The sequence below is a fragment of the Phycodurus eques genome, chromosome 4 (assembly GCF_024500275.1).
Source record: "Phycodurus eques isolate BA_2022a chromosome 4, UOR_Pequ_1.1, whole genome shotgun sequence".
Classification (NCBI taxonomy): Eukaryota; Metazoa; Chordata; class Actinopteri; order Syngnathiformes; family Syngnathidae; genus Phycodurus; species Phycodurus eques.
In genome coordinates this window covers 31,665,651-31,693,049 of record NC_084528.1, presented here as the reverse complement: position 1 = coordinate 31,693,049, position 27,399 = coordinate 31,665,651, and the positions used below count along the sequence as shown (strand labels likewise).

At 46.8% G+C, this 27,399-nt stretch overlaps 2 protein-coding genes across 10 annotated transcripts; both read left to right on the top strand.

Moving 5' to 3' along the window:
• The first annotated feature begins 2,312 nt into the window (after positions 1 to 2,312).
• rad54b (RAD54 homolog B) lies at positions 2,313 to 23,304 on the top strand. Of its 9 annotated transcripts, none has more exons than XR_009768470.1 (17): positions 2,314 to 3,494; positions 4,400 to 4,561; positions 4,698 to 4,884; positions 10,344 to 10,538; positions 10,834 to 11,133; positions 11,234 to 11,396; positions 12,228 to 12,453; positions 13,156 to 13,242; positions 13,314 to 13,434; positions 13,513 to 13,652; positions 15,063 to 15,353; positions 15,446 to 15,609; positions 16,021 to 16,282; positions 16,373 to 16,439; positions 16,722 to 16,919; positions 17,019 to 17,638; positions 17,710 to 23,304. XR_009768470.1 is itself a non-coding variant. In XM_061675267.1 (16 exons), the coding sequence occupies exons 2-16, from the start codon at positions 4,415 to 4,417 to the stop codon at positions 17,231 to 17,233; spliced, it is 2,754 nt and encodes a 917-aa protein (XP_061531251.1). In that variant the 5' UTR covers positions 2,313 to 3,494; positions 4,400 to 4,414; the 3' UTR covers positions 17,234 to 23,304. The 9 variants fall into 9 exon arrangements, 5 of the variants coding, with proteins under 5 accessions (XP_061531251.1, XP_061531250.1, XP_061531247.1 ...); XR_009768473.1 differs by having other exon boundaries at positions 17,019 to 18,046; positions 23,021 to 23,304; XR_009768472.1 differs by having other exon boundaries at positions 17,019 to 18,046; positions 19,520 to 23,304.
• A 131-nt stretch (positions 23,305 to 23,435) lies between these two features.
• Positions 23,436 to 26,921, top strand: gem (GTP binding protein overexpressed in skeletal muscle). The gene is made up of 4 exons (XM_061675270.1): positions 23,436 to 23,911; positions 24,336 to 24,412; positions 24,572 to 24,776; positions 25,883 to 26,921. Exons 1-4 carry the CDS (start codon positions 23,584 to 23,586, stop codon positions 26,155 to 26,157), a joined length of 885 nt encoding a protein of 294 aa, XP_061531254.1. The 5' UTR covers positions 23,436 to 23,583; the 3' UTR covers positions 26,158 to 26,921.
• The last annotated feature ends 478 nt before the right edge of the window (positions 26,922 to 27,399 follow it).

Below are 27,399 nucleotides of genomic sequence, written 5' to 3'. Positions count from 1 at the left end.
TGGAGAAACATATGCTGCCATCCAAGCGACGTCTTTTTCATGGACGCCCCTGCTTATTTCAGCAAGACAATGCCAAACCACATTCATTTCTTTGTAGTAAAAGAGTGCGGGTACGAGACTGGCCTGTCTGCAGTCCAGACCCGTCTCCCATTGAAAACGCGTGGCGCATAATGAAGCGTAAAATACGACAAGGGAGACCCCGGACTGTTGAACAGCTGAAGCTGTACATCGAGCAAGAATGGGAAAGAATTCCACCTACAAAGCGTCGTGTCCTCAGTTTCCCAAACGTTTATTGAATGTTGTTCAAAGAAAAGCTGATGTAACACAGTGGGTAAACATGACCCTGTCCCAGCTTTTTTGGAACGTGTTGCAGCCAAACAATTCAGTTATAATTATTTGCTAAAAACAATAAAGTTTATTCGTTTGAACATTAACTATCTTGTCTTTGTCGTGTATTCAATTCAATATAGGTCGAACATGATTTGCAAATCATCGTATTCTGTTTTTATTTGTTTAACAGAATGTCCCAACTTCATTGGAACTGGGGTTGTACAATGACATGCATCTTGGGTAATGAGGCCCTCTCCCGTGGCAATAATGATAAAGACAGCTTGACTGATAAAGAAGCGTTTGTAAAAGAAGTAAAAAAATAGAACACTTTCACCACGAAAATCCATTTGTGTTATTTTTCATGGAAAGATAACTTAAGCAATAGGACAGAAATCCGATACATCCAAAAATGTCATTAGCATCTTCAAAAACATGTTGCAAATCATGAAACTTCATTTCAGACACATAACTGTGCAGACATTTTGGCATTAAAAGTGTGAAAATATGACTTTAGAATATTTTTTTTCTTCGAAACAATTATGACCTTTTGAATGAAAACAACTTCCAATAATTCAAATAGTTCTGTCATTGAAATGAATTGTTTTTCAAAAGTATATGCAGCGGGCCATGCCTTGACCGTTATCGAATTGAATTTATATGAAAACAACCCTGCATGACTTGTATGGGTAGTAGTCAAGCCGAGGTGGCGCGCGGTGGTGGTGGTGGTGGTGGGGGGGGGGGCCCAAATCAAATTGTGCTTGGGGCCCCACAAAGGCCCGTGTCGTTCATACGGAGCACTCACCCGATGTTCCGACTCGTCGGCTTTCTGCTGATTTGGTGACCTCCGCAGGCGACTCTTGTCCCTCAGCTTCCCGGCGTCTTTCTTCGCTGCTCCATCAAGCCGAGGGACTCGTCTCTCCCAAATCCCGCCCCCGCCCCTGCCTCCGGGAGGGCGTCTCCATGGGGAGGGATCCCTGACAACAAAAGGTTTGAGGGCACACGAAGGCAGCTGTCAAACGACAGTCGGGGCACATCAGAGAGACAAATGAGACCCACCCACAAACTATCGGCCGCGTCCTTCCTTACCAGATGAGCTGTTTAACGGGGTTGCGGTCAGAGATTACCGCTGCCTATCCTCGTAGGTTTCTCTCTATCTCGGGATGTGGGATTAACTTGGATTAAACTCTCTCCTTCCCCGATTGGATTACAGGCTGCACAACATCAGATGACGTCAAAAATCAACAAACGCATGCAGGTCATCCCAGCCATTTATTATGTCGTTTTTCAACACACACACAGCATCAAATGTTTTGATTGGAAACATGCAATAATATACGGAGTCCCAAAAGTCACGATACCCTTCTTTTTTTTTCTATTTATTTTCAAGTATAATTCGGACAGTGAGGCTATCAGCATTTAACAATTTTTTTGTTCTCTCTTCTCAGTTGCCTTACCTGGTTAAGAAAAAGGAATTCATTTAAAATTGAATTATCATGCCCTTGCTCATGACTCGCCAACATTGACACAGCTGAAGGTCTGCTAATGCCACCACTGAAGAAAGCACAAAACTGCTAGAGCAGGCGTTTGCGCAAAAGCCAGGGCGAGTCACTGGAAGGCCGGAGCCGAGGTCCATGCCAGAAACCTCAGACCTGTGAGGCAGACGTGCTCACCACTCGACCACTGTGCTGCCATCTTAAAAAGATATTGAATGAAACATATTCGGGAATGGGCGTCATACATCCAATTTACCGAGAAGCCAGCAATGGCATTCAGTATGCAATATGAGTTGGACAGCTGTGGCGCACACGCACACACTTAAAATGATTAGTTAGCAGTTAGGAGTGGGGACAGGGCCCTGTACAGAAACCAGGTGACAAAAGAAATTAACATCGCCATGGGAAATTATGCAGAAAAGATTGAAAGCCAGTTTGCTGCTAACGACTCCGCGTCAGTCTGGTGAGGATTACAATCGCTAACCAATTACCTGTGCCCCCCCCCCCCCCCCCCAATAAAGGACTTCCTGATGACTTCAACACACACTGCAGATTTTAAAAGGACGCTTTCACAGCCCAGACGCACCACAGACGACCACCATCACACCTCTGACTCCCCCTTCTGTGTAGACCATCCACGAACAGGATGTGAGTCGCATGTTCAAACAGCAAAAGACCAACAAAGCGGCGGGCCCGGGCCTTGGGTCCCCATCCTGCGTGGGCCAGCTTGCTCCAGTTTTCACAGAGGTCTTCAATCGATCTCTGGCATCTGTGGTCATGAAGTCCTTTGAACGCCTCGTGCTGGACCACCTCAAGAGCAAACAGGTCTGCGGATAACGCAGTCAACACGGGACTGCATTTGACACCTCGACGGCGCGGGGACCTACGCGAGGATCCTGTTCGTGGACTTCAGCTCCGCGTTCAACACCATCATCCTCGAACTCCTCTCCTCCTGCCATCTGCTGGTGGATCTACAGCTTCCTGACGGGCAGGACACAGCAGGTGAGGCTGGGGGACACCACCTCATCCACATGCACTATCAGCACCGGGGCCCCCCAAGGATGTGTCCTCTTGCCGCTACTCTTCTCTCTCTACACGAACGACTGCTTCTCCACGCACCCGGCTGTCAAGGTCCTGAAGTTTGCAGACGACACCACAGTCATCGGCCTCATCAAAGACTGTGAAGAGTCTGCATATCGACAGGAAGTGAGCTTTGGTGCGGCCGACACAACCTGGAGCTGAACACGCTCAAGACTGTAGAGATGATCGTGGACCTCAGGAGGCATCCTTCGCCACAGCTGCCCCTCACGCTGTCCAACTGCCCTGTGTTATTCCTCTTACATTATTACTTGTTCCTTCGACTTTCAACTGAATGTAAATTCAAAATATGAGCATCTACATTTTTCACAGGTGCTAGACCGTAAAATGTATTTTTTTCATTGGAACACATTTGGAATGAAGCTCCTTAATTATCGCCTTTAGCTGTGTCTCGACGGCATCACCTACTTCGGTACAACAAACCAAACGCACCCCTTTCATTCCATCTCACCCACTTCCTGGATGTTCAACCAATCACATTTAACAACTCACTCAGCGGGAAGAATAAAGCGGAAGAGAAACAAATCAGTCGTGAGCAGACGAGAGAAGCTCAAGTAAGGTTTAACGAACACGGTAATGGCGTCTACTAGCTAGGAGCAAGTAGGTTTTGTCGTAACCATTATTTGAATATTGTCTGCAAATTGTCATGTCCGTTGGTTGGTTGTTGCAAGCGATGGACGGCGCTCGATGCGTCGACAGTCTCACTTTGGTTCGCGTCTTTATTTACTGACCGAGTATCCAAGGATCTTTCAATAATCGTGACAGTAAATTGTGGAGAAATAATCTCAAAAAAAGTAAATAAAATCTACTGTTTAGTGGCACACTTAATTCAAAAGGAAAGTCGTAGTAGGCTTCATCAATTACAAATCAATGTAATTGCTTTTCACATCATTACGAATGAATCATCCTCCAAACTTAACTAATGGTGACTTGTATATTTTTCATTTTGAACTGTTGCCTTAACTGGAATAGTTGTAATTAAATACTAGTATAATGTGTTGTGCAGATCAGTGTTTCCTAACCTTTTTTTAGCCAGGGCAAATATTTTACCTTAGATAAAGCTCACTGTACACCACCATACCAAAATGTCAAAAAGTATTTTGACAGTCCTGAAATACTGGTTATCTCAATCTCGACTCAATTTACAAACAAATTTACTAACTCAGTGTTAAATTTGCCTGCTTACTTGTCGTATGAATGGCAACAGGTCAATTGTATCTTCTGCCAGGTTATGGAAGCGTATGTCATTGCTCTGTCTGTCACCATAAATCACTGGCATAGCTAGATTAACAAAGAGACATTATTTGTGGTGAATAAATACCCATTTTCCACCTAAATAGCTCAGTGAAATTTGAAAATTTTCTCCGCCACACTCGATAATCTCTCGCAGCGCTCTGGTATGCCACGGCACCGTGGTTGGCATTCACCGGTGGTGTCGGTAATGTTAATGTTTCTCGTTTTCTGTTCGGTTTTGACAGACAGCGGTTGATATCATGAGGCGCTCGGCAGCTCCCAGCCAGCTTCGGGGTAATGCTGCAAAAAAGCCTCGTTTTGTGCCTCCCGGAGCTGCTGCTTCATGTACTGGTGCCGAAACCAAGCCCCAGTTCCCTAAACCTGCCTTGGACAATGCCTTGAATAAGGTAAGCTATCTATCACACTGGGGTCCCTGAGCCAGAACTTGGGGGTCCGCAAAATTAACTTACAATAAATATGTTGTATCGTTTAAAAAAAATAAATAAAAATGTGCATTCCCTCACACAACTACTTGACTGGCAGGTCCAAAGAAGTGTAGCGGCTCCACCTCCCGGCAAAAGTGGATACGCTGTCCAGCCAGCACCAGCTTTGTCAAAGGCTCTGGCCAGAGTGCTCAATGCAACAGAAAGTAAGGAGAATGTTGCTGTGACAGAACATCCGAGCGCTGCCTGGCAAGAGCGCACAACACCGCGAGAAAACAGAGGGGCAGGTAAGGACCGCAGCGACTTTCTTCGATGTTTGCTCTTTGGTTTCGCAAGGGAATTAGTTGAAAAAAGAATGTTTTTTGCAAAGCACAGTCACCGCTTTTACGCTTATTGTGTGTGTACTCGAGAGACCTACAGCTGTCATAATAATGGTAAATATTTGTATGAGAAACGAGGTAAGAGCCGTGTTATATGGTTTGGAGGTACGCCAGAAGACTGGAGACAGCTGAGTTGAAGAAGCTGAGATTGTCCTGGGGGCTAACGGGATGGACATGATCAGGAATGTGTTTAAGTGGACCATAACAAAATCTGGAGAAATGTGTTGTGGTCCCGTGAAACCGAGGTTGAACCCTTCGGCCGTAATACAGAAAGATATGTCTGGTGCAAACACAACACTGCTTATCACTAAAAGAACACCAGACCTACAATGAAGTATGCTTTGCAAATGGTGTTTTTTTTTTTTTTTTTTTTTTTCCTCCTTCAGATGAAGGCCTTAGTCCAGGTGGAAGGAATTATGAACAGTTCCAAAGAGCAGGCAGTGTTGGCACAAAACCTCAAAATAACTTTTACTCATGGCACCTTTTTAAGCATCACGACAAAATGGCGACCACACTATATAGTGGACAGGTAGGGATTGCAAACACAGACAAACTCTGCCAAACGTCTAATAACAACCCAGGCTAAATTTCTCTACGGGATACAAAGTTGTTAGTCTTGTTATTTGAGATGCATCATTTCCTTGACCCCAATGACTAATTTCCTATTAGCTAATGGCATCTGAGAGCATTCTAAAGGGTCTCCCATCGGTTTCCATACATCAGAAAAAAAATGTAAAAAATTATTTCTAGAAAAACGTGTTTATTTATATAAAATGTGCACCATGACTAGCATTGTTTTGAAAACATTTGAATGTGTCTCCCCCACTGCTGAGGAAGACTTATTGGCATTATGCTTGCAATGGTGTTGGTGATCCTGGAGATGTGCACGTGTACTACTCAAAGATTTCTGACGCAAATGACTGTGTACTTTTGCCCGTAAACGCACCGTCCCTCAGTAAGTGAACAGGCTATTGTAATTGTGAATCGCAGGGCGGAACCATGAACTGAATGCCGAAGCACTGAATGATTTGGTGACCGAATTATTTTAACGAATAGGCGGGGGTTGACTGTATTTTGTTTTCAGACATGGTGTCTCCCTCTGGTGGCCACTCGGAGTTATGCACGCACACGCCTTCAATTTTCAGGCAGGCGCGACATTTCCGATGTCAAATGATCGTTTATTGAAAACAAACACCTTTACCGAAACAACTGCAGCCAATTTTAACTACATGCTCGTTAATAGTCGACACGAGCACACAAGCGGCGAGAATACCCAGCATGTTGGCCCATGTAAATAAATAGCTGGCGATGGTTTTATTAGCATGTAGCATCACCACGAGCCTCTCTTTCACGCGCATGCGCAGCGCGCTCCCGTAAACTCCCCTCAGCGTTGCGTTAGTTAAACGCGCGCCGCACACTCCTTCCGGCAAAGCAGTCTCCTGACCCAATATAAACTGATATCCACCGATTTCCCCCCCCCCCCCCCCCCCCCCCACACACACACACACACGTGTGTGTCACCATTTTTTGTTGTGTTTTTTTACTTTGTGGCTGCGCGGCCTCGCTGTGCCGGGTTTGGGGTTTAGAGAGGCCCAGCTGGAAGTAGGTCGGCCTGGGTTTAAGCGGCTTAGCTACGTCAGTCTAAGCTTGGAGGAATTCATCCAAAACCCCGGGAGGTAGGCGGGGGCCTAAGCGAGGCTGGCCTAGTTAAGCCTGATTCTTATTGTGCTCGGCAACAGCCTGATTTCGTTGTGCAAGGAAGCAGAGGGGGTGGGGGGGGGGACCAAGCGGTGGTGGGATTCCACGCTCAATGACGGATCACGGCCCGTGTTCGATTTGGAATGGGAAGAGGAGGAAAAAGGGATGTGGAGCACTTGAATCGGTGTTAACCTTATATCTGGGAGGACTAAGAGAATCCTGTAACGGGAAGGAAAAAGACAGGTGTGGGGCGGCGACAGCCGAAGGCCCGTCCGGGGCTTTAAGATGGCGTCCGGCTCGGTGTTCCTCTCCAGCGTGGTGGGGAAAGCTCGCTCGTCCAACTTCACGCTCTCCGAGAAGCTGGACCTGTTGAAGCTCGTCCGGCCTCACATCCGCATCCTGGAGGAGCACACCAACAAGCACGCCGTCATCGTGGACAAGAACAAGTGCTGGGACGCTGTGGCGGAGCAGTACAACGCCCTGGGGGGCGACAGGCCCCGCCGCACGGCGCAGGGCCTCAGGACCCTCTACAAGAGGCTGAAGGAGTCGGCCAAACAGGAAGTGATGCAACGGAGGCACGCCCAGCCGGAATACAGAGCGAGCATCTCTGAGCCAACCAGGAGAATCATGGAGATGATCCCTCACCTGTTTCAACATGTGCCCGTCCACGACAAGGACCTGGCTCTGCGCAGGTAGGCGGGGACTCGCCACAACCGGCTGCACATTCCTGCAAGAGGCAAACACGCGCTGATCAACGTTTTGTTCGTGCCATATCCCACTATTAGAAAATCGGAGTGCACGCTACATGCAAAACGGTCTGCGTCTTTTACCCACATGCTCAAGTGGCCTTGTTGGTAATTTCTTTCTGTTGCATATGAGAGAGCATTTGACAAGTGTCTGGAATTAGAGATTGACTTACTTACTTTGCATTTTGAGTTGTACTTGAGGTCAAAGCCACAAATGGTATCACTTTTCATTTTGAGACATTTCTTTTTTTCATTGTGTACTGTTACGAACTACAGGATGCGTTAGGTACAACAGGAGAGGACAAACATTTTTGCTCTAAAATCATATTAGAATTATTAAAACAGACACATAGCCCAGGTCATTTGTAGATGTAGTTTTAAAAAAATAAAAAAGTTTTTTCTTTCACTAACAACCCAGGCTAAACTTAGTTCCTCTCAGACATACAAAGCTTGCCCGGTGAGTTTTTCAGGGCCTCACGGAGGATAGATTCCAAAATAATGGAAAAACCTGATGTGTCAATTTGCATACTGCAACTCGATGGGGTCTTACTGTTGAGCAGCTCCACACTTTCATCCGCTTGTGTTGGAATGCATGAGAAAATCCAGAAGGCATCCGGGGGGGGGGGGGGGGGTGCTCGTCTTGCTAGTCTACACTCATTTGCTGATGTTTTTTCACGCTTCCGTGAACCACGTGGACCTCGTTTTCTCACTCACCTCGATCCTTGTGTCCATCCTCAGATTAATATACAGTAAGCACACGTGTCCAGTCGAGCATCCTGGCGGCAGCTCCTGTCCGGTCGGCCCTCAGGACTACTCTGCAGCCGTCCCCGCCGGTCCCCACGAGGCGGTCCATCTGGATGCCCAAGATGACATAAAACCGCCTCCGGATCTCCCATTCCCCTCCACGCACGCGGAGTCAGGCCCGGAGCAGGCGGGGGAACAGGACGCGGACGGCGTCCGAGATTTCCTCTCATCCTCTTCGCCAGCCCCTTCGTCTGTCAACGTCCCCCTCTCGGCCTCGCCCCTTTCTTTACGCCACGACTTCTACCCCGACGATATCTACCCTCACCACGAGCCCGAGCGCTTCCCCCCGCTGCACCTGGCCAAAGAGGAGCACGAGTTGGTGCTAGCCAATCACAGGAAGGTGGCGTTGTACCTGGAGGAGAAGAGGGAGGGGCTCAAGAGGAAGCAGCAGCTGGAGGAGGAACTTTTAAGAGCCAAGATCAAAGTGGAGAAGCTGAGGGTGGCCCGACTCCGACACGGGCTTCCCGTCCCTCTTTAGCGAGGACGAACGTGCTGGTCTGAGGCACGGCCCGGAAAGGGACATCATAGATGTAGTTTTCCACATCATCCATATCGGTGTCTGCATATTTTGACATTGAATTTGTCAAAGGAGCCAGGAAAATACCACGCGTTGGCATCTTCTCGCAGTGGTGCAGTACCTAAAGGGTTGAGCTTGACAGACTGCAGTCTGAGGATGAGTCACAAGAAAATTGTCACCTTTGTGCTACACTGGGAATGAAAAAGACGTACAAACATGAGGAACAGGAGGAAAGAACACAAATTACTGGATGTCCTCAACCGCGCTCTGCTTTGTTCATTCAACTGACAAGTTACACTGTGTCGCGCTGTTATGATGTCAGATCGGAATTTTGGTCAACGTCGTGCCTCCAGCAGACACTGAGGTTCTACTTATCGTCACTCTCGCTTAATGTTGCCATTGTTGTAAAAACCAATGCATTACCAAACACTGTGTTTGCCCAGAATATATTTTTTTAAAAAGTAATGATTTCATAAGGGAATACAATATACTGTGTGTGTGTGTGTGTGTACATACACAAAGGGCATCTAGCGGATGCCATTTCTGCCTAAATCTGTCACCATTATTACTGGTATTTGGAATATTCCGATAATTTGAATATTTGCAATAAGATTTTGCCTGTGGTCTTTGTTTCAGTGATTATTTAAAAAAAAAAAAATAGCTCTACATTTTCTTGCAAGCAGCTGGGGAAGATAAATTGTTAACCTGCTAGAAATATGTCACAGGACGCCTTACAACGCAATGCTGTACAGTCGAGCCTCCAAAGTCACACAAAAGTTGGTTGACTTCCAATTTGTTCTAATTATTTAACAATTTGTCCCCATTGAGATCAATTGTATTTGAACTTCAAGACCCACGGGTTATGTTTAATTAACATTTTAACATTCTTAACTGTCATACACTTATAAAGAAAAGTCAAACACTACAATAAAACTGTAGTAAAGTAAAACTCCTCACCCGTTGTCGCAAACATGCACGCAAAGCGAGGTTTTGCTATTTTTGTTTTTTGGTTCTCGCACTTCCTCTTTGCCATCTTTGGTACGACTGCAGAGGCATCGCAAAACACGAAATCAAAGAAAAAGCAAAATGCATTCAGTTCTTGACATGCTGAGTTGAAGTCGCACATGGCATCACCACGGTGACTGTCTGGCTTTCAGGGCGTTCAGCTATGGAGGTTCCACTGTATGTCGTCACTTCCTGTTCAGTGTGTTGCTAAAAATGACTTTAAAATGAGATCGATTGCCAATTGGAAGAAGGGAGATGCAATGTTGGGGCCATAATTGTTGTCAATTAGTTTTTGTTTTTTTGTACATTTTTTTGGTCTTTTCTATTAAAAAGAGAGTCACTCTGCTGGGTTTTAAATTTTTTAATTTTTTTATCACACCTTCACTCGAACTGCTTTTTTTTTTGAATGTCTGTATTTTTCATAAAGATATTTGAAGTTGCTGCTAGGGGAGCACACTTGAATGCATGTGAATGGGTTTTGACGTCCAGTAGACGTGGGAGTGCACAACTTGTGCAACAGTGCCATCTGCTGACGGTGCCTGCCTGTGTGTCTCGTATGCGCGTCATCATTGTGTATTTTGCATTTGTTTCCACAGGCCTCCCTCAAACATGCGCCGCTTCAAATCCGGCCCCAAACGCAGACCTGAGCCGGGACACGGTGCGGTACTTCAGCGTGATGTGGTGTAAGGCCAGCAAGAAGAAACACAAGCGCTGGGAGGGGGACGCCGTGCTGGTGACGAGGGGCCGCACAGCCACCCTCAAAGATATGGAGGGCAAGGACATTGGACAGGGTGAGATGTTGCAAACCAGGATCAAATTGAGGTTATTTACGATGTTTAGCCCTTAGTTGCAAAAGAGTCTCAAAGGGCTTCATAGACCCCACAGGATTACAGAAATCTATGACGTTCCTTGGTTTAGACCCCCTTATTCGTTCTGCCTGTCACAATACATTCGCTGGCAAAGATAGATGAACAAAGATACATGAATTGAAGTAAATAATCCCCCCACCCCCCACATTTCATACGCTAGCTGGTATCCAGTGGTATTGAAAATGCATCAATGTAATAGCACTGTATGTCCACGTAGGTAGCGGCTACAAAATGTCAGTGCTGGCCTCTCTGGCTGAAGGAGAAACCCTGATGATCGGAGCCAAGGAGGTGGAGGTTATGGGAGTCATATCGGCAGAAACCTTCGCCACGGGACGTTGTTTCCAAGAAGCTCGGGTAGACGGAGAAGAGCTGCTCCAGAAGAGGGCGCCCCCTCCTTCCCATCGCTTGGCGTCAAAACCTTTCTGCCCCCCTACGCTGTCGGGGAGAGCAGAGCATCTTGGATCTCAACCAACGGAGGAACAGATCCGCAGACCTCTCTATGATCCACAAGCTCTCGGTGAGTAGATTCAATCAGAACTTCTCTATCCTTGCTCTTCAAAACAGTATTCAACAAGGTTCTTTCTTAATGTCGACAAAACCGACCTTGTTGTTCTCAGGTGCTCTGGTGATGCCTCGGCCCGCTCCCAACCACCAGTGGTCTTATAACAAGTTAGGGCTTCCGGTAGTTGATGTTGTGGTTGACCCGCACCTGACGGCCCACCTGCGCCCCCATCAGAGAGACGGCCTGCTCTTTCTCTACGAATGTGTCATGGGCATGAGGTATTATTCCTGTTTGAATGTGTCCAAATTAATGAGACCTCTGGATGAACCCCTGACATGGGAGACATTTTTCCGACAACCCCTCACAGTCCAAACATCAGTTAAACGCAGCTACCATGTGCACCCCTAAATAACATAGGAATTAAAAAGTTGCCTATTTTCGAGAAAAAAATGTGCAAGGTTACAATAAAAAAAATTCATTGTTTTTGTTTTTTTTTGAGGGAAAAAGTTATGTCATTGGAGTAGAACATCAATCCACCCATTTTCTTTTACCGCTTATCCTCACTAGGGCCGCGGGCCGCAGGAGGCGGGGTACATCCTGAACTGGTCGCCATCCAATCGCAGGGCACATAGAAACAAACAACCATTCGCGCTCACATTCAGGAGTAGAACATAAGGACAATAAAAACAGAAAGTTGTAATTGTACAAGAATAAAGTCGTCATGTTATGATAGCAAAGTAAAGGTAACGAGGGAAGAAATTTTATCCAGTGAATTAAAAAAAAAATGCAACGTTGGCCTCGTAATAATATACTGTTCTGTTCTTGGAAAAAAAATAGCACTTTATTCTTGTAATAATGTTTTGTTCTACATTTAAAAAAAAAAAATGTCATTCATGCAGGAACGTCAGATTTATGTGATGATACGTCACAATCAAACCAGAACTTAAAATGTTCACAAAACTAAGATACTACACAACGTATTTCAAATAATTTTTCAGACCCCCGAGCTACAGCTTGCGGACGCCCAATGTCCCCCGGTCCCTAGTTTGAGTACCGGCGGTTTATCGGGGAATGGAGTAATCCGCGTCCGTGTGTATTTGTGACGTCAGAGCCGCAGGACGCTACGGGGCCATCCTGGCCGACGAGATGGGTCTGGGGAAGAGCCTCCAGAGCGTGGCGCTGTGCTGGACCTTGCTCAAGCAGGGGCCGTACGGAGGGAAAGCGGTGGCCAAGCGGGTGCTGGTGGTCACTCCCGGCAGCCTGGTGCAGAACTGGGCCGCCGAGTTCAACAAGTGGCTCGGCCGTGAGAGGATCGGCGTTTTCACAGTGGATCGGGTACGGAAAGAGAGTTTGTCGTTTGAACTGAGCCAAGGCGCACATTTGATTTGGGACAAAAAGTATATATATGTGCTGAAATCATTTACTCAGTGGGTGCGTGCCGTGACTTATTCTGCTGTATAAATGGCAACAGGTGGCTACGCAGGTGAATTATGTACCTCTGCTATCTAGTGGAAGAGCATTTAATTGTTTTGCCTGTCACTATATTTTGCTGGCAAAGATACGTTACTTGTAGTAAATCAAAACATTTCAGTGAAATTGGATAGTTTCCTGCGGCACACCTGATGATCTCTCACGGCAGATGAATGTGCGCATCGAAGACTTGCGTTTCACTTTTAGTTGTTTGATTTCCTCTCGCCGAGAGTGGTAGCAGTGCACGCCAGAATCAAAGTGTCAGCAACATCTCCGCAACGTCTTGCCTTCCTCCGTAAACCAGGAAGTAGGTGGCCAACTAACATACAGAATGACTGTGACATCAAAAATCTGGTGCTGGTGTTGGTTCGCTTGGGTCTGGGTGGACGCTTTGCAGTTCTAATTACACTATTGTGTGTAAAAGCAGAGTTTTAAAAACCCGTTTTGTGTATGATCTGACTCAATTATGCAGGCGTGCATAGTATTGTGACCAGTGAGTGAAGTTACCAGGACTATTCTTCTCACGGTTGTTGTCTAATGTTGTACTGTTTGTTGTCCTTTTTAAAGGATCACAGGATTGAGCAGTTTCTGTTGTCCCCTCTGCACAATGTTCTCGTGATCAGCTACGAGATGCTTCTGCGCTGCCTCGAGCAGGTTTGTGTCCAACTTTTCATGCTGAATCTTGTGGAAAGACATCTGCTCGAATGCCACCTTTTTGTTGTCAGGTGCAAAAAGTGGAGTTCGGTCTTATCATCTGCGACGAGGGTCACAGATTAAAGAACAGCAGCATCAAAACGTCCTCGGCCCTCAGCAGCCTGAGCTGCGCTCGCAGGGTCATACTAACGGGTATGCTTGCGTTGCACCTTTCTTGACGGCTCAAGGAAATTGACAAGCTCCAGCTGAGTTGATTTACATAATTTGAAGGCACCCCAGTGCAGAATGATTTGCAGGAGTTCTACGCCATCATCGAGTTTGTTAATCCGGGCATACTTGGCTCCACCACTGCGTATAGGAAGGTGTTTGAAGAGCCCATTCTCCGTTCCAGGCAGCCTTCCTGCTCCGAGGTGACGCTCACTCACGGACCTGATGATATACAGTACAGTACAATACAATACATCATCTCTCTGCACTCTTCATTAGGTACTGTTGCAGCATTTAAAAGTCACAAAATTCAGTTTTGTCATCATACTGTTACAACTGTTGCTTCTCGTATTCTGATATTTTATTCATTAAATATTTTGATGTTATTAATAACATTCCAACATTTGCACACTGACTGAGGAGTATCTGCAACATTTGCGCAATCGACATAGTCCCAGATTATCTCACTACTCGCTTGAAGTCTCAGCGCCCTTTGCACTATGGTCATTGCACCGGACTATTGCGATATTAGTCATTCGAACTGCTCTAAGTGCTAGAGGACTCTGCATCTTTTTGCACAATTGTCAAAAGAAAAAAATTATTGTACTGGCATTACCAGATAACTAGCAACCCTTTATTGCTCAGTGACTGGAGACAGAAAGACATTGACAAAAAAACAAAGTGTTCTCTGTCAATTGACGGTCTGTTGTCGTACTCGAGCGGCTCCAACTACCGGAGACAAATTCCTTGTGTGTTTCTTGGACATACTTGGCAAATAAAGATGATTCTGATTCTGCTTGAAATTAAAGACTTTCTCCTCATAATATTGCAACTTACTGTTCCTGTGGGTCTGTACAATACTCGTGAAGTGCACCGATGCTACACATGCATCCCACTGCACCAGTTGTGTGTCAGTTGTGTCGAGATGCTTTTAAGGTAAACACAGGTGACAACATTTTTTGCCAAATGCAAATGATGCTCTGCTCGGACGGCAACGAAGGCATCAGCCCTGCCGGCCGTTTGCCAGCAACAAGTTTCAAGCCCCCATGTTTTTTTGTGTTTTGTTTTAACATTAAATAAATTTACAATAAAACACATTTTCATCACAGTTGCAAGATGTAATGGTATTATCAAGTATCGCTACTCTGTATCGGCAGGTACTACTTGTACTCAGACTGAGGGGAAAAAAAAAAAAAAAGTGGTATCGGTGCATCCTTACTTTATACATATAATAATATAAATATTATATGACAGATAAACAGTTGGTGAAAAAATCACATTAAAAAAAACTCATAAATGGAGTCAAACGCATTTTGATTGTTTCTAATATACAAACTGTGAATTCTTTAGATTGTGATTTTTTTTATTATTAGCTGTACGCTATAATCAAAATGTAAAAAAAAAAAAATACAATTGTAAAATACTTCACTTTTTGTGTATTGAATCTGTCTAAAATGAGTTACACCAAATTGAAATACCGATGATTATGATGGTGATAAATCAAGTTTTCCACAAGCTTCCAAGTTATCGAGATCTGTAACCCCGTGTGCCCCATCTGTGAATCAGCATATGAAACCAAACTTTTCTGCCCCTGCATCCATCTCTGCCAATAGGACGATCGAGCCTCGGGAGACGAGCGAGCGTCTGAGCTCTCCCGACTTACCGGCGTGTTCATCCTGAGGAGGACGCAGGAGATCATCAACCGCTACCTGCCGCCGCGCCTCGACTGGACCTTGTTCTGCAGGCCGTCCCCGCCGCAGCGAGAGATCTACAGGCATCTTCTGAACCACAGAATCTTCAGAGCCTGCCTCCAGGGCTCCGCGCAAGCACACACGCACTTGGCCTGCATCACTGCCCTGAAAAAGCTGTGTAACCACCCTGCTTTGCTTCACACCACCATCCTGGTGAGTCTGTTTGGCTTGGATTTAAAATTGGATTCATTGAATCATGCAAGCGCCATTATTGTTCTCATTTCTGTGTGGCGACGTGCTTTCAGGACAAAATGAAATGTGAATCAGAGGAGAGCTCATTATATGAAGGCCTAGCACCGTTTTTCTCCGAAACCTACTCTTCAGATTGCTTAAACCCTGCTGACTCGGGGAAACTTTTGGTTCTGTTGGACCTCCTGAAGACCATCAGACGGCTCAGCCCATCAGACAGGTACAGTACGTCTTTGTCAAGTCTTTGGGTTTCTCTTGTTGTCTGTGTCAAATTGCAGTTGTGACCGGGGCCTTTTTTTGAGGCTGATGCGGATTCCAATATTTGGTAGAATAAAATTCTACTAACTGATTAGTCAGCTGATTAATTAAAAATGTATATAAATAATAAAATGGCAACATCAAAATAAAGGTATGAATTGCAGGCAGAACAATTGGCAGTTTGACAATACTTTATCCTTTGGTGTTTGTTTAACTTGACAACGGAGAAGTTTTTTGGGGGGTGGGGGGTGTTTGTTTGGATTTCATCATCGTTGTCTTATGTTTAAAACGAAACACAAAAAGCTGATCTTCGCCAGTTTGGCCCATTAAATCGGTCAGGCCCTAGTTGTGACACTGGCCGTGTCTCCCCCAGGGCGGTTGTGGTGTCCAACTACACTCAGACGCTGGACATGCTGCAGAGGTTTTGCGTGGACATGAGCTACACGTTCTGTCGGCTCGACGGACAAACGCCCACCGGCCAGAGGCAGCGGCTGGTCGACCGCTTCAACAGCCCTTATTCTCCCAGTTTCCTGTTTCTGCTCAGCTCCAAAGCTGGTGGCGTAGGGCTTAATCTGGTGGGGGCTTCCCACCTGGTGCTCTATGACCTTGACTGGAACCCTGCCACTGATATTCAGGTAATCCCCCCCCCCCACCCAAAAAAAAACAATGGTAGATGATTGATTTTGTTTACCGCATTAGAACTTTTCCTTCTTTGCTTTATGCAGGCTATGGCTCGAGTGTGGCGAGACGGACAGAAGAAAACCGTGCACACCTACCGTCTCCTCACTGCAGGTAAAAATAGTCATCCTTTTGGAATTGAGTGCACGTGGCTAAGTATGTCTGTTTGCACACATTTTATTACTGCACCTGATTTACACCCTGTACATGTTTCTTTTTTTTCTCTCCAATAAATTGTGGTTCAGAATTTATTTTTAAAATCAGTTACAAAATCCATGTAAAACTGCCGTTTGGATGCTGCTCGTATCACAAGCTTCAAAGGTCTCGGAAGAAAGTCGAAGGGCAACAAAAACAGAATATCAATAACTCATTTGAAGCTTTATGTGATCCTCTTAGGCACGATTGAGGAGCGCATATTCCAGCGGCAGGTGTCCAAACAGGGGCTTTCTGGGGCAGTGGTGGACCTCGGCAAAGGCTCCGAGCACGCCAGCTTCTCCGCCAACGAGCTGCGCGATCTCTTCAGCCTGACGGACACGCCCTCTCTTACCCACGACCTGTTGAACTGCGGCTGTGACATGGATGGCTCGGTCAAAGGTAGGCCTGTTTTTAAATCAGTTAAACATTCTCTCAAACACTTTTTTTTTTTTTTTTTTTTTTTTTTTTTTTTTTCCCCCCCCCCAACTTTCTGCTCAGATGTGAAAGAGGAAGAGGAGCAGTCTTCTGAAAATCGGCCACGCCAACTCGGCCGCGACCGCGGCGGGTCGGCCCAGAAGCACCTCAGCATGTCCGAGCTGATGCAGTGGAGACATTTCTCCGGAGAAGCCGACACCTTCTCTGACCCTTACCTCGATCACGCCCGAGACCACATCACCTTTGCCTTCCAGACCATCTCTCACGTGGAACAATAACCACCACTCTTTGCTACCAAGAAAAGATGATTTTGTCAGGCAAACATGAACTCTCCTAAATATCCAGCATTAAACATAAACGTAGAGAGTTACAAATTTACCAGCATTGGGTTGTAGTTGTCCACTGGTGTAGAACCGCAGTCATCATAATGAAATGTGTTGTGACACGCCTCGCCTCACCTTTCTGTGAGTGCAACTGTGTCGTTTTACCCCACTGTCACATGCGCAAACACAACTGAGCATCATTATCTTTGTAAGTCCTCCTTAAAGTAGGTAAGGTGTCTAAAAAAAAAACAAAAAAAACAAAACCGGAGTTTAATTGAAATGGAGAAACAGGATGGCTGGCGTTGTTCCTGGGTTAACAGAGGATCTCAGATTGTGCTGGTGTCCCTAATGTTTTGTATGGTAAGTGAAATGGAAAGAGTTGTCTTAAAAGTGACTTTAAAACATTCATTATTTAATGTCCATTGTTACAGGGCTCGTGTGGTGCTCACGCAGAGTTCCTGTGTCATCCATTGAAGGTAATATGGATGACAGCAGTTCATCTTAATGATGAGGCATGTTTAGGTGCTGAGAGTTCATGCAAAGCATCAATTCGGAATAATCTCGTTTACACTCTCCTGCGTTGTAACTTTCCCGCCATGAGTTGACACGTTTCACAGAACAATAAGCTTTGCCGCGGTGACGCGGTCTCATCCTGTGACCTTCCACTTGACGGTGCAGTGAGTCGCGTCGGTCGAGTGACGCGGGACACTCGTCACCCTCGTTTGCCGGTGCTGCTCGGCACTGAGGCGCTGCGTGGGAGTTACGTGCGTGAGTGTTCTGCGTGTGCCGTGTGTGGTTTGTATTCAACTGCGCTTTTACATAAAAGGGCTAATTATTATTTACCACGCAACTCTTGCGCAATTTTCTTTGTGCAATAACTACGTTTCTGGGATGGTCTGCTTTTCTCATGAGAGGCGCTCCATTAACTCCCAGAATTATTACTCTTGATCCCCTTGTGATGCCTGTAATAGTCAGCTCCTTTCGCTCTAATTAGATGATGTGTTGATGGTAATGTTGCTTGATCCGGTTGTGCTATCCGAATATCAAACTCGTAATATTTGACCCACAAGTGAATGGTGGCCAAGTTTCAGCATTGCAACGGTCACGAAATGACTGTTACTTCCCATTATTGGCGCATCGAACAAAAGTGCCTCTTCTCATATGGCTTTACTACAATTAGATCTAATATTAGGATTTAGTACGATGTAGTCCGCTATACTTTGTTTTTACATCCCATAAAAAAAAAAAAATCTCATGTCGATTGAAAACACTTTGTATTTTAATTAATGTCACGGTAGATGAGATTAGCTGGTGACCAGTCAAAGATGTACTCCAGCACTTGGCCGGGATCGGTTCCCACTCACGCCACTCGAATGACGGCAAGCGCTATTTCTTTCGTTGGTGCTGTTTTTAAATGATGAAAGAATTGGGTGTTTTTGTGATTAGATATGACCTTTTGGAATGCAGAACAGCCTAGATGTTTGTGGAGTCTATTGCAAGGATTGGAGTACATTTCCTAACCATCAATTATTTGATTTTTTTTTTTTTATCGTTGGCATCGAATAGCTATCAAATTACAGTCACTACATTCTTACAGGGTCGTTAAAGAATATTCAGGTAATACTTGTATTTATTCTAATAATTTAGAATTAGAATCTTCAGTGTACTATTCTACTGAATAGAAGAGGCGAAGTTCTCGCCGAATACTCTGAACTCCTGATTCTGTAACAACCCTGTCATAATGGAAACTAATTCAATAGATCCGGTCGACACTTTCCTACGCAGATGTGAAAAAGTAAATTCAAGTGGGGACATTCACCAAATGTTGTAACGTTAAAGATGAAATTACGACCTGTGGCTCAGTAAAGGCTTAGCCTTCCAATAGACTTGGCTCACTCCGCAGTGTTGTGTGCGACCGAGTTTAATTTCCGGGGAGCTACGCAACTTTTTCTTCCGTCCGGTCTGCATTAGGTCTTGAAGTTTTTCTTCATTTCGATATAATGATGTTTTTTTTTGGGGGGGGAATGTTTTAAACTCCAGTTTTACTTGACATATCGTGTAGTATTGTTGTTGTTCTACAGTTGCAGTATAGCTGAAGTAATTGATTGACTAAATGCTAATCGAATAAATCTCCCCTGTATACGCATCTCTTTTTTAACTCTCTCTCGTTAGTTTTGTAATAGTGTATCAGTATTTATAAAATGTGACTAATACTATTCTAAAGGAGTGTTGTGCCTCCAGACGCCTCCCAGTGTTGGCCTGCCCCATCTGCCAGGCCAGAATATGGTACCGTGTGTGGCAATATGCCAGGGTGGTTTACATGCACGCCGTTCCTGTGTGGAGTTTCCCCCCCCCCAACCGAAGACTCCAAATTGTTCGTAGGTATGTCTGCGAGTATCTATAACGGGCCCTGCGATTGTCTGGCAACCACTTGGCCTGTCTGCCAAAGTCAACTCAGCCGGGATAGGTTCCAGCTCATCCGTGACCTTCGTGGTGGACGGACGGTAGCTTTTTCCGAGCTTTAGCGTTGCTACTGAACACGTGTCAGACAAACGAGTGTCACTCGTCCGATTGATCCGAACGGTGTCCCGGGGGCGTGTGTCTGATGGGTGCACGGGATGGAATTTTTTTAAAAGCCTCTTAACCGTCCGCTACCGAGCCGACCTTTTTAAGCCTGCCTGCTCAAAGGCTTGTCGTATGGATTTAAATGAATGAGTCCACCGCTGGTGGGGGTGGGGTGCAGTTGTTTTGATGAGAGACTAAATCACAGATTGGATGTTTATTCCCTGTGAGCTCTGGACCTCTGAATGGAGAGGCAGTCGGGCCGAGCCTCTGGCATTAACCCTCACAGAGGTCGCACGTCTTGTATTTCATTCGCGATCGCTTCGAGGATCATTGGCGTTTAAGCTGCACGAGCTTATAGCCACGTGCAGCAGGCTGCACATAGCGCGCAGGCCCGCCAAATATTTGATCGTCTGCCGCTTCAATGGCACGCTGAAGGCTCGCTGGCGTGATCTCATCGACGAACAAAGAGGGCACGCGTCCTTCGGAGCGCGGCGGCCTTCGTGGCTCCAAACATCCCGTCTTGTGTTCACGCGTGCTCCTCCTTTCCACGCCGGACTTTGCCCCTCACCCTTTTTATGACCTCTCTGCCTATGGACAGCCTGTGCAGCGCCTCACACTGCTACATACTGCAGCCACTGTTCTTCCTAGGGTTTCAATTAAACTGATTTTGCTCTGGCCTGACGGCTTCTGAACTTTTTTGGGCTAACTCACATTTTACCACCCCAAATACACGCACACGCACACTTTCGAAAGTTGAGTGGGCGTACTGGGCGTTTTTCTATATGTGACTGCATGTCCTTCCGCTTCCACTCACTTGGGTCCTGTCCCTCAAGCCCCCGCTGAACCAACATGGGCCTTTTATTTTATGGAGCTTTGTGCGCTTTTGGTCTGGAAAGAATTTTCTCCAAATGGAGTATGAATTATCGCATATTGCTGTGGAGGCGCCAAATGCTAGGTAGGCCTAGTTTGAAAGCTGTCAGTTCACTGATGAATAGATGCACGTATATATTATCTTGACAGGAACTAACCCTAACCCAAACAAATAGTAGAACTTTGGAAGTTTATCTTGCGGGTTGAGGTTACTGACTGTCTTCTTCTTGACACCACTGATCAGCTCTGTATAGCAGTTAGAAATGTGACTTCAAATTGCTTGTGTAATTACAAAAAAAGAAAAAACCCAAATAATTGGTAACAGTTTGACCATGGAACAAGTTGTTTGTATTTACATTACTGTTTGTCTTTTGCGGGAAAATGGTCAGCCATTATCCCAGAACACGTTGTGCTAATGAGCGGTTCCACAGTGTGCTTGATATGAGCTGTCGTGTCCCCATGATTGTCCCAGCATGTGGGGCGGAACGCTGCCGTCACTTTGGATGTGGCTATCCGTCTCAACTAACCACCTCGTGACCCTGCCGACGTGCGGTACGAAAGCCTCCGACGCCGGTCTCGCTCCGGCACTTAACGAGGATTTAATGTCGCCCCCGTCGACCGTCAGCCAGATGAGATCAGAGTAGAAGGCCGCGGCAGATCAGACTACACAGCCTCCTCGCACACAAGCGCCGCACGACACGAACAACGGCAGAGAAAGCGGCCTAATCCCGCAATTAGTGTAATGGCTCCCCACCACTTGTCACAGGGCGACCGCCCATCGAACCATAACATGTTTTCCAGCGTGTTTTTCTATTGTCCGGTGAAAGCGAGGTCTAACTTTTTAGCCGTAATTCCAAAAGGTCAGTACGGTGGTGACTGGTTAGCACATCTGACTCACAGTTTTCTCCAGGCACTCCGGTTTCCTCGCACATCCCCAAAACATGCATGCTAGGTTAATTGAAGACTCTAAATTGTCCGTAGGTGTGAATGGGAGTGCGAAAGGTTGTTTGTATCTCTGTGCCCTGCGATTGGCTGGCGACCAGTTCAGGATGTACCCCGCCTCTCGCCCGACGATAGCTGGGATAGGCTCCAGCGTGACCCGCGTGAGGAGAAGCGGTACAGAAGGTGGGTGGGTGGGTGGTGCTAACACAATGCTGCTCATCACCACAACAACAAAATACCTACAGTCAAGCATGGTGGCAGCAGCTTCCCTTTTTTTGTTTTGTTTTTCAGCTGGATCTGGGGCCTTAGTCACCGTGCAGCAAATTATGAACACTTCCAAGTACCAGTTAGTGCACAAAGCCTTCAGGCTTTTGTGAGAAAGCAAAAACAAATGTCGGGGAAAACTTACTAGAGCATCGGAAATGTATTTGTGGCTAATCGGAGCAGCTTTAAATGATGGCAGGTGTGTGCGGACTCGTATTTAACATGTTTCATTGCAATTAATTCTGAACACAGCGACATTCCACTCATAAGAGGGTGTGCACACTTGTGCAACCAGCTTGTCACAGTTGTTGAGCTTTACTTTCCCCCCTCAAAAAGATTTGAAAAAACTTGCACAGGTCATAGGTCACATTAATGGTGGGAATATGTTTTGAAATTTATCCTGGTCTCATTTTTCATACAAACCTGCCATTTGAACAGGGGTGTGTAAACTTTTATATCTACGGTGTGCTGAGGTCTCTTTCTGCCATACGTTTCCCCCAGGAATGCTCTCAATCGGAAATTTTTGTGGCGTTGGATTTTGGAGGTTGTCGGCAACAAGGAACCAATGCGTCACACTTGAGTGGCGCCGTTCGCGAGCGCTTCGTTGACCAACAGGGGCGGTCTTTGTTATGGATCAGTGCGGCAGTTTCCATAGTAACGGGCATCAGTACGTCGAGCGCCCGCCAACACTAGCATTCGTATAAGACGCCTGGTTCCCTCTGCACTTTAGTAAACAAACAACACTCGGGCCAATCGCGTTAATAGGCAGAAATGACCACCTGATGCGGCAACGAAGCAATAGAGTTGAACAAAACAAACCTACTCAAATGTATCTCACTCTTTTCACTTGCTCTTTAAAAAATAAAAACATCCAGACTTATGAGACAACATAGGCGACAATTACGCTGCAGAACATGTACTAGTTCAAGAAGAAAATGTCCTCGTCCTGACGTCAGCAGGCTCGCGCAGGTTTCGACCGCAATGTGGGCGCGCCAAATTGTGTCTGACAACCAAATATGTCATCAGAAAACGAGCCTAAAATTGATCGGTCTGTTTTGGGTTTATTTTTTTTATTTTTTTTTCTCTCCTTCTCCTCTGCAGGCATCGTTTTTAGGTCCAGAACTATGGAATAAGTGTCAACGTTCACAGCATTAGGGAGGGGTCCTTCAAACGAAGGCAGTAGAAAACGGGGGCAATCAAATAAATGATTATCATCAATACTGGAATTTCCTTCAATTTCGATGTTTCTGCGTGCAACCTCAAAAACAGAAAAAACTGATCATGGCAAACGCAAGGCCAAGACGGGAATCGTGGACTTTTGCTGTGACTTTGGTCCAGGGTGGTCCACCACTACGTTTCATTTGAAGAGGACGACGCGGCCCGAACGCGAAAAGAACATCCGAGTGTCGCCGGCTCAAATCCGCTTTTACGTCGTTTTGTCAATGCTCGCGGCCAGTGATCCGCGGGTGGGTGCGTCTAGCCCCGCCCCCCGTGGCCCCTCGCCCCTCATATAAACGCGCAGTGGGCAAAGCCCCAGCAAGCAGCGCGGCACCGCGCGTCGGCACCATGACGCTCACCTCACCTCGTCTCGCTCGCAAATGCGGCAGTGACTGAAGCCGAGTTCGAAGAAGCCGCAATTGTTCGTCGGGACCGACGCCACCGCGATGATGTCCGGCGTGCGCCCGCAGTCGCGGATCCACCGCTGGAGCATCAGCGAACCGGCCGCGAGCCGCCCGCTCCCGGACGGCGTGCCCGCCTACATGTCCCGCTCCAAGTCGTGCGCCAGCTCCGCCGGAGACTCGGACGGAGGCAGCGGCCGCGCCGGGCGCGCCAGCCGCGCCTCCTCGTCCGACTCCGTCATCTCCGCCGACGCGCTCGAGCCGTACCGGGTGGCGCTGCTCGGGGCCGGCGGCGTCGGGAAGAGCGCCTTCGCCCGCATCTTCTCCGGGGCCGCCGACAGCATGGACAGCGACGACTGCGAGCTGTGCGGAGGTGAGAGAGGAGGAGGCGGTTTTGGGGGGGGGGGGTTGGGGGTGATCGATCTCTCCCGCAAATACGAAAAAAAAAAAAAAAAAACATCTCGCACAAACTAAGAAAAAACTCTCACCAAAATGTCACGTGCACACATGCAAAAACACAAACTCATCTCACTTATTGCGTTGTTGAATTGTGGCCTGTAAGTGTTATTTTAAGACAACGATTTATGGTGATTACGCCTTTACTACTGCGTTGGGTCGGTGACAAATTGGGCTTTCGTTCCCACCGCAGGAGCGCAACGCCGTCGTAAACCGAGGATTCCCCCCCCATCGATAAATATGCGACACACCTGAGATACAATGGCGACTAAGTGCTAAACATTTCAAATGTTGTCCTGCCTCATGAATTGTCCAATGACTTTGTATATTTTTGGGCTCAGATGAAGTGCACGAGAGGGAAGTTGACGTGGACGGAGAGGCAGCCGCCATCACGCTGTTGGACACGTGGGATGCAGAGGTGAGTCAGCCAGGGCCGGAGTCGGCCATAGCTGCATGGGGCCGGGCCCCAACTGTGTGAGTGCCCCCCCCCCACCCCCCCAGACACACGTGCACGCACATACACCACACCCATCTTACTGATTCCCCACAACATGCGTGTGCGTTTGTTTGTTTTCAGAGCGACAGCGACTGTGCGGAGGAGCGCTACGTGCGCTCGGCCGACGCCTTCCTGCTGCTGTACTCCATAACCGACCGGGCGTCCTTCCTGCGGGCGTCGGAGCTGCGCATCAGCCTGCGCCGCCTTCGCCCCGCCCGACACACGCCCATCATCCTGGTGGGCAACAAGTGTGACCTGGTGCGACGCAGGGAAGTTTCCACCAACGGTGAGAAACCTCCAATTCTACACCTGTGAAGGTTTTTAGTTTCTTTTAATTTTTTTAAATCTACGCAGCTCAATTGTCCTTTGATTCACGCACGAGGTTGGTTATAAGTTAATAAAGAACGAATGCATCCAGTTCAATCCAGCCTGTGGGGATAGAAAACACACGAAATGCAATATTTTGATCGAATTAACTGTTGTCGGACGGCGCACTGGCAACGACGCGAACGAGCGCTTACCACTTCAATGACCTCCTGCGATTGGCTGCGCCTCAGGATCAGTCGCCTGATGTTGACGCACTCGCGAAAGCTTCAAGGTGGCAGCTTTCAGGAGCAGAATAAATAAAGCGATTTCCCATCCAATGCTGTGCTGCCTTCGCACCGCACTTCGGTCAAAATGAAATATTCCAAGACACTAAATATTGCGACAGCTCAGTTCAAATGACACTTTATTTGTATTTATTTTTTTTGGTAACCGCGCACTGGCACCACTTGTATGTATACGTTTACAAGGTCGGGCATAACTGCACGCTCTTTCTGAAACTGTCCCGCTTTAGTTGCAATGGTGAAGTTGTTTTCTAAAAGGTGCACACGGTACAATATGTAGACTGCTGTGTGATCCGTAGGTGGCAAACCCTCCAAATTCTCGAATGAGCGGGGATATACCGCCGGGAAGCGTTTGTGGATTCCCCTCTGAAAAAAGGAAAAATAGTTGCCAAACCAAATATGTGAATCGACGGGCGCCAAACCGCAACGATTGGCTTTTTCTCCAGCCATCCATTTTCTTTTACCGCTTCTCCTGACGCGGGTCGCGGGCCTGCCGGAGCCTATCCCAGCTATCTTGGGGCGGGAGGCGGGGCACACCCTGAACCGGTCGCCGGCCAATCGTATTGTTTTTTTTTTTTTTTTCTCCTATTGCGTAATTTGCCGTTTTCACGAAAACTAAAACAAATGCATCTTAGTGTTGTGGTGATTTCTGATTTTTTTTCATGACGAATGGCTGAAATGTTATTAGAATGACGACTATGTAGGTATGCGTACGTCAATATGGCGGTTTTTTTTTTGTGTTTTTTTTTTTTTCCTGAATTAACGCTGAACGTTTGGCCTCCAGAGGGCCGCGTCTGCGCCGCCGTTTTGGACTGCAAGTTCATCGAGACGTCGGCCGCCGTGCAGCACAACGTGTGGGAGGCCTTCCGCGGCGTCGTGCGCCAGCTGCGCCTGCGCCGGGACTGCCGGGACGCCAAACGCCGGCCCCGCCCCCGCTCCCGCCGCGAGAGCCTCCCCGCCAAGGTTAAGCGATTTCTCGACAAGATGGTGGCCAGGAACAATCCCGGCGTGGCCTTCTGGCTCAAATCCAAATCCTGCCACGACTTGTCAGTTCTGTAGTAGAAGATCTGACACTCGGCGGAAGGACTGCGTGGGAACGCTACGACGAGGTGCGTTCGAGAACGCTCGGACGGACGACGTTTACAATCAACCGATGGCGCCAACGTGTGCGTGTTTCAAAAACTTCTCTTGCTGTCTGTCTTCATTTGGATTTGTGGAAGTCTTTTGATAGGAACACAAGCTGCAGCGGACGAGGTGCGGTGCAGCCCGCAGACGACATTGACGCGCACAAAACTGTTTTTTTAATAAAACAGTTCTTCGGTTTGTGTGAGAGGTTTTTTCTTGTGAGAGTTATTTCTTTGTGTCAGATTTTTTTTTTTTTTTTTTTTACATGCGAAAGGTAATTGTGTGTGTCAGAGGTATTTCTTTGTGTGAGAGTTTTTGTTGTGTGAGCGAAGTAATGCTGTGTGTGAGAGATGTTTTATGTGAGAGAATTATTGCCACGAGAGCTATTTCTTTGTGTGAGAGTTTTTTTGTTGTTGTTGTGAAAGGTATTTTTGCACGCGAGAGTCTTCGTTGTGATTCTATGCGCGAGAGGTATTTTGGTGTGAGAGTTTTATGTGCAAGAGATTGCTGTGTGCGTTTTTTGGTTTGTTTTCTTTTAGTGTGGGAGAGTGTTGTTTTTTAAATTTGAGATTGTGTGTGTGTGTGTGAGAGGGAGAGCGAGATAGAGGCCTATAAAGCAGTTGATACGGCGCAACTTCGTGTCATGTTGCCACTTTTACGTAGCTTAACGTGTTGAAATAAAGAATGAGAAGAAAGTCTCTCTCGTGTGTCTGTACATGTTTTTTTTTTTTTTTTTTTGGCCATACACGAGTGTTACAGCGTGTGCGTCATATTTGACACAATGTTGTCGTTGCGTGAGAAACCCTAAAAATAACGAGCCACCGATGACTCACGGGGCGACGATAACGTGGCAGCGAATTTTGAAACGATCAAATGAGCGAGCGATCGGGAGCTCAAGGTTTGAAGGGAGATTCGGGTCCCCGGCGTGAAAACAAATTGGAGAAAAATGTTGCCACGGTAACACTCACAGGATTTATAGAGAGCCGTGTGAGCACTTATTCCTTGCCCTTGATTTACACCTTAAGGTCCACGTACTAGTACACTCGTTGGCCTCACTAGTAAGACAACACTGAAAAAAGTGCAAGTGCAGTAGTTGTCAAGTGCTTGCTACTAGTACAACTAGTGACATACAATTCCTCTCATGAAGCATTTGAGCATTTATTCTCAGTGCACTAG

What these genes read in the sequence shown, in the direction of transcription:
- rad54b (XM_061675266.1), top strand. Translation starts at nt 4,415, where the DNA reads ATGAGGCGCTCGGCAGCTCCCAGCCAGCTTCGGGGTAATGCTGCAAAA. An exon ending in TCGCAGGGTCATACTAACGG is followed by an intron (nt 13,435 to 13,512) that starts GTATGCTTGCGT and finishes CATAATTTGAAG; the next exon opens with GCACCCCAGTGCAGAATGAT. An exon ending in GGCAGCCTTCCTGCTCCGAG is followed by an intron (nt 13,653 to 15,062) that starts GTGACGCTCACT and finishes CTCTGCCAATAG; the next exon opens with GACGATCGAGCCTCGGGAGA.
- gem (XM_061675270.1), top strand. Translation starts at nt 23,584, where the DNA reads ATGATGTCCGGCGTGCGCCCGCAGTCGCGGATCCACCGCTGGAGCATC. An exon ending in CGACTGCGAGCTGTGCGGAG is followed by an intron (nt 23,912 to 24,335) that starts GTGAGAGAGGAG and finishes TTTTGGGCTCAG; the next exon opens with ATGAAGTGCACGAGAGGGAA. An exon ending in CAGGGAAGTTTCCACCAACG is followed by an intron (nt 24,777 to 25,882) that starts GTGAGAAACCTC and finishes TTTGGCCTCCAG; the next exon opens with AGGGCCGCGTCTGCGCCGCC.